General features: G+C 39.2%; 1 protein-coding gene across 4 annotated transcripts in view; it reads right to left on the bottom strand.

Moving 5' to 3' along the window:
* The window catches only part of ttc28 (tetratricopeptide repeat domain 28), a 184,179-nt gene that overhangs the window by 73,099 nt on the left and 94,670 nt on the right, over positions 1-16,410 (bottom strand). For all 4 annotated transcript variants that reach the window (XM_075455513.1, XM_075455515.1, XM_075455514.1 and 1 more), the window contains exons 3-5: positions 15,282-15,429; positions 8,725-8,997; positions 8,513-8,643 (exon numbers count right to left, since the gene is read on the bottom strand). In XM_075455513.1, the coding sequence (XP_075311628.1) occupies positions 8,513-8,643; positions 8,725-8,997; positions 15,282-15,429 (552 nt within the window). The remainder of the gene's footprint in view (positions 1-8,512; positions 8,644-8,724; positions 8,998-15,281; positions 15,430-16,410) is intronic.

The raw sequence follows: 16,410 nt of genomic DNA, 5'->3' as shown, positions 1-16,410 counted from the left end.
TATCTATCTTTGCATGTATAATTTTGTTTACTATTCTTTTTTGAATTTTTCTGTAATGGTACTGTAGGAATCTAAATTTGTGCTACAACAGTAACAGTAACCTCGCAAAGGGGTCAATAACGTTTTATCTAGTCTAATCTAATCTAATCTGTTTGGAGACAGGGCAAATTAGATCAATAGAAAGTATAGTGCAACAGTTGATACATTTTAAAGGAAATCTTTTGTGTATTTTCATAATATTACCTTTGTAACTTGGCTCCAAAACCTACAGATCTCTGTTCTAAGACGAGGAGCTACTTTGATCAGTTGATTAATTAACAGATGAGTCAATTCACAAAACTAAGTTTGAAAATCCTTCAACACATTTTTCAAACAGAAATGCCAAACAACCTAAAGATCGGCTGCTTTGTGTTGCTTTTACATGACAAAATGACTTGTTTGAATTAATTTTCAACATATTTTATGACATCTTATCAACTAAATGAGTATAAAAACAGTGAAAGTCAGTGTTACAGTGTCACATCCTTCATTCAAACAGCCAGTGGAGAGATAAACCACATCCACATTCTTGTAAATTGAAGCCTTAATGAGCATTAAAACCTGTCCCTGAAAATAGCCAAAGTGACCTTTAGTGGAATTTACCACTTCTAATTGACATCTGGACACCCTGCTCTTTTCATTTCTGTTGATTTGCGTTCATAAGCGTGTCTGTGTGTTTGTGGAAAGACGACAGCACACATCCACAGAAATCCCAATTCCCAGCAAAGCGATGAGTGCAAACACATAAAATCCACTTGTCACGTCTCCGCCAGAGTTCGAGGCAGGGAGAAGGAGAGATTTAATAAACGGCGATGAGGCCTCCATGTGTACAGTCAACTGGTCGGACAAGTGTGTGATTTCCCTCAAGGACACAAATTTTCCCTTGCACCAGAAAATACACAAAAAAATCCAATCATGTTGTGTCTGGGACTCTTAGCTGCTGCGCTGTATATTTCAATCTTTATCTCTGTCTTTATATATTTGAAAAAGAGAGACTGACAGAGAAAAATCAATAAAATCTCAATATCCAGCCTGTCATTACTCTGAATGTGTTTGTTATGTTGCAAAGAGGAGAGCTTTGAAGGGAAAAACCTTCAGCAAACAGGTGGGGAGACAAAGATGGGGGTCTGAATCTAATGCATGAAAAAGAGAGGAAGAGAAATGAGCAGGGACGAAGAAATATTGGCGCTGGCACTGCATCCTCTGTGTGCTGCTGTGCCTGATAAACCAGCCACGAGAGATGCAGGAGGTTTGGAAAAGAGAAGCTCAATCACCCAGAAAAAACTGTTTTTCCTCTCACCATGGGATAGAAGCAGAGATTAGTTTTCTTGATTTAAGCCTGACATAATCTAGCTCCTGTTGGTCTGCCTCTGAGTGATGAAATCTTTGGATACATTCGGATGTGAGAAGCGATGTCTGAGGTTAGACACTGAGCTTGATGTTCATTGTTTCAGCACCGCCTACAAACATCAGGGTGCAGACCACAATTTGGCACATTCTACGAGGTTATCATCGTGTATTTTAATGTTTGAAATGCACGTCATTACGAATAGGACAGAACATATTCACATGCCTTCTTTTATAAGCAACCCAAAAATATTCTGTTTATATGATGTCAAATAGAGAAGTCCTGGATACTGCAGCTAACAAAGACAACTGAATGTTTTCACTTGACTAAAGAGAATTACTCAAATCATTTCTGCCTATTCATTTTTTTCAGCTGACTGATGCACTGGACTCAATTATACTGTAAAGCTGTTACCTATTTTCCTTTTCCACCCCTGCAGGTTAAATATCAGCTCTCTATAGGCTGTGCCTTTGTTTGGATGCACGCTGTCCTGAAACACTCATCAGCTGCACAGATAAACATGCGCACCACAAGCAAAGCAAACACACAGCGGGAGATATGGATCTCTGTTGATGACCGCGTTTGAGCCGCCTCAGGCTGCACACCTGTGGAGGCGGAGCTCAATAATCGACAGGAGACGGAGTCTATGGTGCATTCGCCGCTCCAAAAACACATGAAGAAGACACACTTGCTCAGACAGAGAAAAAAACGGTGTTTGGTTTCCGAGCTCAAAATTCACGACACCACCAGATGAATTCATGGTAGTTTGTCTGATGCTTTAACCTGGTGTCAGAACAAAAAGGCACAAACAATTAGAGATAAAAACTGGGGCTGGGCAACAATTCAAATTTTGAATCTAATTAATCGCATGATTTCCCTGATTAATCACGATTAATCGCATTTGTACGCAAAATCCAAAAATGAATCCAAAAGTAGTGTATAGCTTTTAGCATTTAGTTTTATTTTAAATGTGCTGCCATATGAATGAAAGTGCCATAACATTTGTTGTGCAAACACACTTTTAACATCAGCATCTTTCTGTAGTTTTTATGTAGAAGCCTCGCTCCACTGTCTGTTTCCTTGAATGACTTGCTGCTATCAGTTGTGTGTTTTGCCTTTAAGTGATATTTTAGACTGGAACTACTACGGTGAGAAGACAATTCAACTTGGCAGTGTTTACAGATGACTTTGGTTCTGTCGACCCCGCCGTCTGGAAGAACTTTAAAATGAAAATGGCCGAGTAAAAGTTCCGTACCCTTCTCCATGTTTGGTGGATCCGCCGATTACTTTCTTTTCCGGTTCCGCAGCAGACAGCAACAGACTTTTACAAAATAAAAGCCTGTGAGCAACAGACTTTTACAATAATAAAATAAATAATAAAACATGCGTTAATGAGCGATAAAATATTTATCGGCGTTAAATAATTAACGAGTTAACGCGATAATAACGAGTTAACGCGATAATAACGAGTTAACTCGCCCAGCCCTAACTGAAACATTTACAAAGCTTTGTTGGTAAGCTAAAACATGCAACGTGACAAAGAGATTCGAAAAGGCTGAAGCGTACAGCAGCCAGTCGGCTTAACAGGAAGTTAGGACTGGACGTCATCAATATCGGCGTTAAATAATTACCGAGTTAACGCGATAATAACGAGTTAACGTGCCCAGCCCTAATAAAAACACATCCAAACACACCGCACTGTCAAACTGTCATTCATCTTTCTGACAGCTGTACGATTGGGCTCTGAATCCAGGATGAAATCACGGTTTCATTTTTAAGAGGTTGTGTGTTTGATTGTAAAGCTGTGTTGTGTGGAAACATTTACTTTATTCTTATTACTACAATAATTAGATCAATTGTCCAGTCAGTTCAGAAACTGCAACAACAATATCAAGAAATAGATTTTCCATTTATCAAAACAAGAGATTATAGCACAGTGCAGTGGGTGGTACTTTCTAATGCTATCATTGCAAGAGCTACAGAAAATGTGAAAATATCAATAATGGCGTGTTTGTCTGTCCAATTCATCTTTAACTTCGTCTGTTCTGTGGGTTTCTTACTTTTTTGGCGCATTCGTTATCAAATATAAAAATAAACATGCTTAACTTGAAAAGGCAGATAAACAGCTGAACAAGGCCTGATAATTGACATACACAATATGATTTTTACATGTAAATTACTCAATAATTAATGTTTAATAAGAGGACTGTCCACTCTACACTTTCTCTACACGACTATATATGTGAAAACTTTGATGTTAATATGCAGAAAATCCCAGAAAATCTTCCCATAATGTCACCTAAGTCAACATCTGTTCAATCTGAAGATGAAATTAATTAGAATTCTGTGTTTGAAGTCAAAACTCGAGGTCACGGTGGCCTTTTACCCCCCCAACAGCTAGTGAGGCCGTCCTGGATGGTATTTGAGAGATATCACCTTAACAAACACGCAGCATGCAGAACATCCGTCACCCCAACAGCAAGCTGACATGTTTCACTTTATTTGAACCAAATTAGGCTTATAAATAACAGGCATAAAAAAATGTAGTTACTTTTAGAGTCCATATGGAATCATGTCAGTAGTTTTCAGCATCTTTATTTTGATTTTGTTAATGACCAATGTACAAATGATCATCATCTATTGATATTTTTAACACTGATATTTATTTTTGTTCACTAATTGGGGGCTTTTTTTTTTATGTGGACCCAGATACCAGATGTCTTACCGTACCAACATGCATTTTTATATTAAAGCGATACTCCGGAGTAGATTCACCCTGGGGTCATTTGAACCGTGATATCCAGCCAAGTAGCCCACCCGCAGTTTTTTCGATATTGGCTGAACAACAAAGTATATGCTATATTCTACATGTTTTTTATGAATTTTTATGTTGTAGAGTTGTGAAATTATTTTATCAATGGAGAAATTGAGCAGCCTTGCTTTGTTGTCTACAGTAGTAGATCAACCCTCATCTTACTTTGAAGCTCCCAGCTCCCTGAAGTGACGTCGACGCAGCTTTAGCAGCAGAGAAGCTATTAGGCTTGTGTTGATAATAATAAACTCCTGGACTATTTTCAAACTTCCAAATGCATCGTTTTGTGAGTACAGACCATATTTGTATTACTGTAGAAGTTTGGTGTCATGGCATGTGATTTTAGTGTGGTAATTTTGGAGATACTGCCAGGGTCCATTAACCCTTGTACGAAGCTATTCGGGATAACTCAGTAACTCAGCTGATGTTCAGCCAATATCGAAAAAAACTGCGGGTGGGCTACTTGGCTGGATATCACGGTTCAAATGACCCCAGGTTGAATCTACTCCGGAGTATCGCTTTAATTGTATAAAGTACATTTTAAGTATCCGCCTCAGGTTAGGGGATTGATTGAAGAGAAGCTTTAAAAAAAATCTGTTGATTTCCTTAGTTATGCAACTTTTTGATTTGATTTATTCTGATTGTATTACAATTGGCTTGAATAGGACTGTATCATTGAATCATTTGGCGCTTTACAAATAAAACTGCTTTGAAAATATAGATTTTGTATTTATTTGTCTGTGTTAATCTGATTGGATGCTTGAGCTGATGCTTCATCCAAAGTTCCCGTCTTTATCTAATCCGTTTCGACGGAGGACTTCCCAAACTGCTGTATCACAAACAATCTGTTGTGTCAAGTTTACCACATCACATCCCGCTGATCTCTTTTTACCTTTACTAGTGACATCATCAGTCATCAGTTCGGTTTGTTAGCACCCTCAGCTTTTAAAAATGATATAGGGACAAAAGTGTCCCATGTATGCTCAGACTTGGGTATGATACCGATATGTATCAGCCTTTCAATGACAGCGATTAACACAACAAATATTTCTAATAATTGTACTTGCAGCTGCTATTAGTGTCGTACTCAGTCAAAAAAATGAACAGGAAAGCGCGTCTTATTATGTTTTGTGGTGAAGGGTGCTGAAAGATTTACAATCATCTGTAAGCTGTATCCTAATTGAATTTCCAAATAATCTAACATATCAGTTGATATTAAGATTGGAGTATTTACGTTCCATTTCTACTGTGAAAGCAAAGTGAGTTAAAGAATGACATAAGGGTAAAACTCTGTCTGACAGCACATCTGTATTCGGGTATAATCGCCAGACGCAGATGTCTGTTTACAAACCAAGACTTAGGCACAGCTATGAAAATCGAAGACTAGCCAACATCAATCATTATTGATCAGCACACATTGTTTATATTTCTCACAGAAAACATATTTCATGTTTCACAAAACACACCACAGGCACACAATCCTAGGATGAAATGAAATATTCAGCCCCAGGAGACGTAATTGGATCTGCCATGACGCAGTGTTGCACTGCATCACGTACTGGCAAACTTAAAGAAGCACCTCACACACTAAGAGCACGTACATGCGCACGCACACTCACAAACATACGGAAGTAGTTAAATGACGGTAAACACACACACAAACCAGCTGACAGCTTCACTTTGTGCTTTGAGATTTAAAAGGGCCAAACTGTAATCTGTAGCAGCGATCTAATTAACTTGAGTTTTCCCAACTGTCCAAAGTGTTTCAGAGGAACGCCAGCGAGTTAAACGTGGCCAGAGGCAAGAAAGTGCTCTCCAGAAAACCTGAAGGAGTGTCAGAGCAGTTCAGGGAGAGGACTGAAACGATCCAAACAGGCGAAACTCAAGTTTATTCTTTATTTTCACTTGGGTTGTGGCTACAACGTAATCTTGGCATTCTGGACTAGTTACAATCAGCTGTCACTGTTGCATCATATATACTTTAACAGCCCAGACAGCATGAAGATATCATGTCAGTTTACAAGACAGTGAATGAAGATCAAATCAATCTCTCTGTGCTCCTTGTTCAGTGTGAACAGATTATGAAAAACAGATGCCATCGGCTCAGTTTCAGGCCAACTCATGAGACAAACTCTTCTGTCACTTCAGAAAGCAGCACTGTCAGATGAATGTGAAATGAGTGAGTCTGTGTGCTGACCATGTGATGTATAGACCATTCATGTTTAATGATTGAATAGTGAGCGGGTCAAACCATATCTGCTGGACCCGTTGGTACAAGTCACAGGTCAGACAGGTTCACGTGAAGCTTAACAAAAAGATGGTTTAACCTGGTTTAAAAGTAAACAAGCAGGACTTGTGCAGACAGTGCATTCAGTATAGCGTTATTACTAACTCACATTACTAATTCAAATCTTGGCCCACCATGGTATACAGAGGAGTTCATGGTGGAGTCAATGACTGCAAGGTGTCCAGGTCCTGTGGCTGCAGAACAAGCCCAGATCATCAGCCCTCCACCACCGTGCTTGACAGTTGGTATGAGGTGTTTGTGCTGATATGCTGTGTTTGGTTTTCTCCAAACGTGCTGCTCTACATTATGAGCAAACATCTCCACTTTGGTCTGGTCTGTCCAAAGGACATTGTTGCAGAAGTCTTGTGGTTTGTTCAGATGCAGCTTTGCAAACCTAAGCTGTGCTGCCATGTTCTTTTTAGAGAGAAGAGGCTTTCTCCTGCAACCCTTCCAAACAAGCCATACTTGTTCAGTCTTTTTCTAACTGTGCTGTCATGAACTTTAACATTTAACATGCTAACGGAGGGCCAGAGAGTCTGAGATGATCTTAGGTTTTTGACCTTGGGGTGACCCTGCTGGAACGTCCACTCCTGGGAAGATTGGTAATTGCCAACAGTTGCTGCTGACATGTATGTTTCTTTCACTCTCTTATTGATATATAAAACTCTTCCAGATACATATGGTTTTGATATCAACACTAATACAGTAATAATTCATGACTTGCCTTATGTGTTCTTTTTTTAAAAAGTGCCATTTTGGAGTATTTCAACTTTTGAGAACGAGACTCAAATGGAGAATCTCTTGCGATGAAGAACATGAGTGAAAAACAACTGTGGATAAAATGTGGCCCCACTAATTGGTTGTGTGTCACTGCCTGATGTAAGATGCACATGCACCTCACAGTGTTTCCAATCACCTCTAGGTAAAAAATACCACCCTCTTAAAAGCAACAGCTACTTATAAGTTAAACAATGTTTATGACCATGTATGAGTCATTCCATGTGGCCAGCCTGCAGAAGTGGACTAATTGTTTATGTCTTTGGGTGTCTGGTTTAATTAGCCTATTTATAGATTATCATGCAACCCGATGGTGCAAAATTTGGAGGAACTCAGAGAGGCTGAAATACAAAATAATCATTAGTTCAAATTAGTGCATTTGAGTGCCCTCAAAATTGTGGCTGTTAAGTCGGTGTAGTTAATCAGTAATTAAATTTAACTTCACATTGTAACTAGCATGATATTCAACACTAATGATGGGCTAAATTTTCGAGTCAGATAAGAATTAAGCACGTTATTTTCATTTTGAAGACCACATGCATGGAAGCAATGTACTTTCAGCAAAGCTGAAGCTTGTAGGTTTTTTTTGGATCTCAGCAGAATAGTTAGTTAGCACATCTGTGACTGAGCATGAACTACTCACATTGAGTAATGACAGACAAAAATGCTCAGGACATTGTCCATAAAATCTCTGCTGTTTGATTGAAAAAATGGATTTTGTCTCTCCAACTAACACACCTTGGAAGCAGGTGTCTTGGCTCCTGTTAATTATCTGCATTAAATAACTACTATTGGGCTTCATCTAATGCAGGTAGTCCATCAAAACTGTTGTGCAGCAAGCACAATGACTAGATAAGTCAGCTCCAAATGACAAGAAACAAGTATAATAACCAATTATTTATCTTAAATGGGAAAAAATAAGATTCCAATCATTTTAAAACATTTTCACTTTCTTACATTTTCCGTTTTTTGACTGAATATGTTATGTGTTTCTGATGAAAAAGCCTTCATACTCAAATAGCAGTACTGGTAATGTCTGATTCCTGTTGAAACATAACCTGCATTTACCCTCTGTAACACTTACTTTAATGCTGTTTTCTGTATTGTGCTCCAAATTCAGAATGTAACCTCTAATTTTCAACAAAAACAGAACATAATCGAGCCCAAACATTGGCTACAGATTTATACAACATGTGCAACATTATGAGTATCCATGAGGAAACTAATTTGCGTAAGCATGCAAACATACCTCTCTGTCCTTGAGCTTCATGGCCAGCACTAGCTGGTTCCTGTGATTGGCCAATGCTTCTCTGTAATTGCTTTTGGAGAAGAAGGCAGAGCCGAGGTTCCCATGAGCACGGCATTCGCCTGATTGGTCACCTGTGGAGGACACATAGTGTGTTATTCACGGCAGCTGTCTTTCCCCACACTTTCACCCTTTCACCTGCTCATTTTTCACACCTAAGGTCTTCGTAACCTCCAGGTCCTGCTGCATGTGAGCCATACTCTTCTCCACGTTGCCAAGAGACCAGTAAGCAGAGCTCAGGGCAGAGAAGACGGATCCACGCAGCTTTAGCGAGCACGTGCCGATCTTCAGCCCCGCCTCCAGAACTACGGCCGACGCTCCATGGAAACCATGGGTCAGCAGCTCCTGACCGATGACGGACACGACCACGAATGGACTCTTGTCCAGCTTCATCTTCTGAAGCTGCTGGTAGGTGGGCTCAAGAGAGTCTGCGAACGAAAGGAATCAGTCACCATTCAAAAATATACAAGAACATCTTGACCCTTCTTTGAATGGTTCTTCTGTTCGGTTTGTACAGATCCACATATATGATACTGTCCAAAGTCCTGATCCAGCCCTCATTTCTTTCCGTTTCTTTCCAAGCAGCCAGACTTTCTTTTAAAGTGGTCTTGAGCAATAGTTCTCCAGGCTTTCTGAAGGCCTTTCAGTTCTTGTTTGGACATTGGCTGTTTTTTGTACTCATTTTCAGTCCTTGTACCTGACCATTTTCAGAGGAATGTGTTTTTTCTTTGTTAAGCCACTTAACTCTGAGCCATGAATCATTCAAACATTAAAAAAGCTCCTATCTGAAGGCACGAAAGCTGCACCCATTTGCATTTGTTTCTCCTGCAAATACATATAAAATGAGTGTAGGCTCAAGACTTTAACACTGTTCTGTACATTCTTGCTCCCAACATATATTTGTGATCGAATAGAATTAAGGGGTGGATCAGGACTTTTGCAAAGTACTGCAGACTGTATGTAACCTGACTAACAAAACCAGGGGCTGCTACTCATTAGGCTCATTACTCTGATTAAATGGGGAATTTAGACAAGCAAGCATAATAAACTTCTCATATTTTTTTTCTTCTCTCATCTGGATTTTAGCAGCTGAACAATCAGATATGCTTTTAAAAAAAACCTCAAGTTGGGGGTAAAAGTACGATTTATTTACTATAATTTGACAAAATAGATGTTTCTGCTATTTTTATTACAAAAGTGCGTAACCTTACAGAGTGGGAAAGCATCTAATATCATAACATCATAATACTGTTAATCTGAGGAAACCTGTTGGCGTGAAGCATGCCTCATCAGTAAATCATTTCTGGTTGATTGGAGGCAGAGTTGGTGTTGATGTCAGAGGGGTTCATAGGTGTAGAGCAGAGAGAGAACAGAGCTGCCATCTTTGTGGATTTCAACATATTTTTCAGCTCAAAACATTTGGAATCTGATGGAACAGCGAAGTAAAGCCAAATACTTTGGCGTGAGCTCAGATCCATGCTTCATTTTGTTACAACTGCGTTCTACATCATCCTGATGCTTAAACAGTTGCAGAAATAATATCAAATGAGGTAATTGCACTGAAGGAAAGAGCACCTGGCAAATATTAATAGACGTGGTTAAACAGAAATGAACAAACAATGATTTGGAGAGATAGAAATGATGCACGTCTAGTTTGGACTTTCTTTGACAAAGTAATTCAATACCTAATGCTGAGTGATATTAAATAGTAAAAGTCTGCTCTGCATAAGAGGGAAATCCCAGACGGAAAAAAATGAATCTGTCATTGAGGTTTTAACCATCATGAAGTGCAGCTTTCTCAGTGTCCAAACTCCTAAAATCAAACCGCCGTCTTCGTCGCATTATAAAAGCTTTTGTGAATTAGTGGTAATTCAGAGATAATTCCACATTAGCTTGTTGCAACACTGACTCAGCAGTTGAAACACTATGGGGGGGGCACCTCAAAGAGAGAGGATGAGGCATTTTAAGCATATTACAAAAAAGCAAATAACTACTTTGTCCTCAAAGGATCATTGTGTAGGATTCAATGACATCCATGTGTATGTTGTTGAACTTACTTCCTGTGTTACACCTGACTTCCATTACTCATTGTCTCACCTGCTGTTCGTTTGTAATTTGCTCCCTCAGTATATCTACCCCAGGTTTTCATTTCATGTTGGTTTCTTTACACGTTGCCTTTACATGGTTTCCAAGTGGATTGTCTGTTGTTTCCCTTTATCAGTTCCTCAGTTTGATTAATGAAAAGCCTCAGAGAACACCACTTGTCTTTACCTCCTCCTTCTCAGATTTGCTTTCTTAACTGTTTTTGTAAGCTCTTGTTCTGTGTTCAGTTTGAATGAGTTTGGATTCCTGCTTTATCCTGAAATGTCTTTCCTTTGTGCATTCCTGTTTCACATTTGAGTTCAGCTTCTGATTGCCACATTGTTAGTGATTACCTCCATTAAATGCACTTCCTTGTTACTGTTCTGGTTCTTGTGTGTTCTGTTTTTGTTGTTTGTCTTTTTGCTCTGCTGTACCTTTTGCTTGTTCCTTTTTTAATATCCAAATCCAGTTTGCCAGGATGGGCAGTAATGGAGGACCCAAATGCAACTTGGAGGTGGGCAGATGACACAAAAAATCTTATTTTCCTTTAATTTCAACTAGCTTGAACATGACCCAAAGTGGTAATTCTGCTGATAAAATTTGTAATTGCACCCTTTCATCATGATCTGATCAAATTTGACTAAACCACGAAAATGAAAATTTTTCGGATTATTAGCACATATACTTATTTTATTACCATTTGCTGTAAATCCGTGTATCATTCATTCATTAGACTGTCAAAATAAGAAAAAAAAAATTAAGTCAACTTTGCTCCGTGTTTGCTGTGCAATTTCATAGATTGAGTCTGTGCTAACCACAGGGCTGCAGGACTACAAAGCAAGATTCATGAATTAGAGATGTTGAGTCAATAAGTCAGAATATTCAGAAATATTCAGTCACAAAGGTGTTTCTTTTGGTTTAAACAGAAGTTTGGGAAAAACCGTTGTAAACTGCTGAAAGGCGTCAATTAATGTTTTATTACACAACCAACAGTGCATCCATGCAGGCATGCGTTTGACTCATTTGAGTCAAATCAGTCCAACAGGTCATACTGAGCTGTGCTTGAAAGAGCTACAACTGGAGTCATTTGCATTTCTAGTCTTACATTGTTAAAATCTAAAATCAAATCAAATCAAATTTATTTGTATAGCACATTTCATGTACAAAACAATTCAAAGTGCTTTACATAAAATAAAAGCATTGCAGCAGGGAGTGAAAGAAGCATTAAAAATAAATAAAAGAATATAAAGAGAAACAAATAAAACAATTCAAATGAATTTAAAAAAAAAAAAAAAAAGCAAGTCTAGATAAATTAAAAGATACCGTGCAGATTTCATGCATAGACACATGAGAACAGAAATGTCTTTAACCTGGATTTAAAAATGTCTCCATTTGGTGAAAGTTTAATCTCCACTGGCAGTTTGTTCCACTTGTTTGCAGCATAACAGCTAAATGCTGCTTCTCCATGTTTAGTCTGGACTCTGGACTGGACCAGCTAACCTGAGTCCTTGGATCTAAGAGCTCTGCTAGGTTTATATTCTCTGAACATATATGGGCCTAAACCATTCTGGGATTTGTAAACCATCAGCAGGCTTTTAAAATCTATTCTGTGACTGACTGGAAGCCAGTGTATAGATTTTAAAACTGGTGTGATGTGTTCAGATCTCTTTACACGGAAACGAAAACGGGTTAAAAACGCAAAACCTTTTTGCGGATGCACTATATCATTTAGATGGTAACGGCGTTTTGGGGGCATGAAAACGCAAAAAAGTGAAACCGCCCTCCAGAGTGGAATTCTTGAAAACGCTCCACTGTCACAAAACTGCGTTTCGCTTCACATAGAAAGTAGAAAGACTTGGTCTTGGTAGTGTTGCCACCTAGCCCATCTGGCGTGTTTACTGCATCGATAAATATGAAACGTCACACACTTTTGCGTTTCCGTACGCACTCAGATTTTCACCCTAAAACGCTTGTCTAAATGCAGATTTAAAAGTGAAAACGAAACTCCACTTTTGCGTTTTGGTTTCAGATCGTTTCCGTGTAAAGGTAGCCTTAGTCCAGGTTAAAACTCCAGCAGCAGCGTTCTGGATGAGCTGCAATAAAAACTTTTGTAACTCAAACTGATCTGAGGCAGGCCAGTTAGACAGTAGCCATCTGTTTGTTAGAAAGAAACCTCCGTAATATTAAAAAACTTTCTCAACCGATGATCCTCTAAAAAAGACATCAGCAAGCCCCAAAGAGACCCTCCTCCTCCGTGTTGTTGACACCGTCGCTCCCTGCTGTGCTTACTGAGAAGTGTGTTGGCCTTCGTTGTGGTCCCACATGTTAGCCTGCCGACTGCTTACTCAAGCGTTGCAACTCCCAGTAACACTTGAAGGCTTGTTTGCTTTGAAGATTATGGGAGATCAAGTTTTAAGGATGGCTGCCCCCGGGTGGCAAAACAACCTCCCGTCGTGCATCAGATCTGCAGCAAAGCTCAGGCAGGACTCACTCACAGGCTGCATGTCATAGCTGCTGCCATTGATCACAACACGCTCCCCCTATCAAAGAGACAGTGGTGTCTCTTGCTTCTGCTGTGTTCTTCAAACAAAGCTGCTGGTTAAAACTTGGAACTGATTCCTTTTGTTTCCTTCAAAAGGAGAATAAAAGCAATGCTCTTCTGCTCCATTAACAGTGGCCGTGGGCTCAAATCACCCCATCTACTCGACCTCAAAGGGAATTATTGTGAATACTCAACAAGGTCTGCTCTCTGGTGTATTAACAGATTCAATATTCCACGTGCATAAACAGTTGCTTAAGCTCGCCAAGTTAAGGGCAATTCCCAGGAAGCCGTGCTCTCATTCTGTACAGCTGAAGGGTAAAAACATAATCCTGTGCCAAGTCTGGCCTGCAAGCCATTTTTCTGATTGTCTGTGCTCTTCCTTCATCTTTCATATGCTGTTGATACCTGCAAAGAAAAGTGCCCTGAGAGCTGTTTGGTGGGTAGATCAATGACACAAATCTACCTTGTAAATATTTCATCATGAACTCCAGAAGGGAACTCATACTAAACATGGAAGCAAAACAAGCCCAGACTCTCCTCAGCTGTTACAGTCAGCTTATTTCTTTGGAAAGTTCTTTTCTGGAAATGGACATGATAAGAAATGCATCAGTAACTAAAATGAAGGTGCGGTGTGACTCTCGAAAACATCATAAATAACTTTAATTAAACCAGTAATTTTATTAACCAACACAGCAGAAGATGCCCATCCAAAATTAACCAGATGTCTTAAACACTAAATCTTTACAGGTATACAGGTATTTGGAAGGTGAGTACTAACACTATTACTCAATAATATTGGAGAATTTAAACCATATGACTTAAAGCTGGTGTGAGTTTTAAAATAATACCTGCTAGTTAGTTAGCTGTTTAATTTGTAGTACAACCTACTGGAGGAAAAGGATTAGGGTGAAGGTCAATCCCACCAATCTGCTGCGATAAAGTTGATGAAAGACATCAAACAGAAAGTGATAAAGATGACTGGAAATGTCCCCCTCTGTCTGTATCGGGATGTTTTAGTTCACTCGGTCCCTGTTGTCTTTGACTGCAGCCATTAGCAAATTCTGAACACTGCGTCATTTTGGATCTTTGGGTTTTTATGACACCCTTTGTGCAAATGAACTAATCTTGACAATTTCATAGAGCAGAGCTTCACGCTTGCTTTACTTTTGTCATCGTTGGCCATCTAAAACTATCCCAACACACAGCCATTCCTATTTCTCCAGCTTCCTATTAAATCAAAAAGAAGTTACAGCTAATTCACAGCTTCCATGTCCACTCATGCACAACGCTTCCATCCATCCATCCATACGGCCAGGCATTTTCCTTGGATGGAGTCCATTAAAAACTGACAATCAAGTTCTCTGGGATTGCAAGCACCGTTAAACTGCCCTTAAAACCTTCTTCTTTCAGCTTAATGTAGGGCTCACACAACTGGATATCAGCCCATTGATGATTTAATTCATCCAACTCATAGTTGAGAACAAACTTCAACAAAATATTGATTAAAGGACAGTAAACCCACAGATGCACACCTTTTGACATGCTGGTTTTAAAATAATGCAAGCCATTAATGGCTGACAATCTCTGCTCAAGTCACAACAGAATCTTATGACACTATAATCACCCAATGTGACACAGCGATCTCTGAACGCTGCATGACATAAACTGCTGTCATACATTAACCCGCCTCTGGGAACCATTATGAATGAAACCTTTTCACTCACTATCCAGCTCTACATGTTTTAGTTTGTTTTTTAGCTTCTTTTCTATGTCACCAAACTCCCATGTTTCCACTATTCTCTCCATCCACCCTGTTTTTTTCCATCATGAAAGGTTCTTCCATGTCTGTGCGTGGTACGAACAATCAGAGGCATCTTTTAACTTTTACATCAGACTACAAGAGGAGCGCTTCTGAATAAAAGAACAAAAGAAAAGTTGCGTCCAGACAGCTTTCCGACATCCTACATCTGCCATGTCCTCTCATGCAACTTTCAAACATAAATGTGTGTGTAAATATGAAGCATGTTGCTGCAAAGGTGTTGGTACAGTAACGGAAAAGCCAGGATGAAGTCAGTTATTTAAGCCTACCTCTGAGTGGTGATTTCATAGCAGCCTCCACCATGCCAACGAGCAGCTGGAGGCTTTTGGGGTCTTGTGCGAGACCAGAGGCGAATGCTGCCAGAGCGTCGGCATGACGACCAAGGTACTGCAGGGCAACTCCCTGACGAAAGTAAGCCTGCAGAGAAACAAAAACATAATGATGAGGGTTTCATTCTCAATATACTGACATGTGAAGTACTCGAAATGTGCCAAATAACCTGTCAGAAACATCAACTAAATCTGCACACATGCAGATGAAGTAAAAGCCTTAAATGTGTGTGGGTATTTCATAGAAATAAGTCAGAACTCTGAAAAACGTTTGACCCTTTACATGCATTTGAATACAAAGGCTTTAATATAAATGGAGGGTTACTATTGTCTGGTGTTTCATCAGTACGGCCACAATCATGATCCTCTGGCAGAAAGGTTGAAATTCAATTAAAAAAGTCAAAAACTTCAGAGATAAAAATGGATGACTTTATATGGCACTTTGAATGACGTGTGACGACTGCATGTTTGCATCGTGAAGCAGATTTAGAGAAATCAACTTTTATTGTAATTTTCCAGCTTCTCTAACCATTTATCTTCCAAAGCTTCACAAAGTATGCAGTTATTTACTGAAACAAAACAGACGTAACAACAGCCCCGTATATTACATGGCTATTTATTTCACATATGTGTCATAAAAGTGTGAGACTTCTTGTCTCAGGGAGATGAAGAATTCCCCAAAAATTCCCCATACTCTCATATGCTCTTTCTTGTCAGCTGGAATACTGCTTTAACACGAAAAAATGAATTTTGTTGATTGTAAAATTGGTTGTATTTACCTCATTTCAAGACCTGGTAAGAAATAAATTATTTTTTTCAAATATCTTTCTTTCACTTCCATTGATTGATTTGCTGTTTGGTCTCAATACAGATTAGAGTACAAGTTCCAATTCTGAGCTGGTGATTACTCAAGTAGTCCGTGATGAACGTTTTTACGATCAATCTGAGAGGGATGCCAAATTTTTTAGGATCAAGCTGACACCCAGCGAGTGACAAACGGAAACTGTGATTTTAAAATGCACTGACTTTGATAAAAAAAAAACGCTCTATAAACTCTTACTAGAACTAC

This window comes from Odontesthes bonariensis, chromosome 22, assembly GCF_027942865.1.
Source record: "Odontesthes bonariensis isolate fOdoBon6 chromosome 22, fOdoBon6.hap1, whole genome shotgun sequence".
NCBI lineage: Eukaryota > Metazoa > Chordata > Actinopteri > Atheriniformes > Atherinopsidae > Odontesthes > Odontesthes bonariensis.
This window is presented reverse-complemented; position numbering and strand designations above follow the sequence as displayed.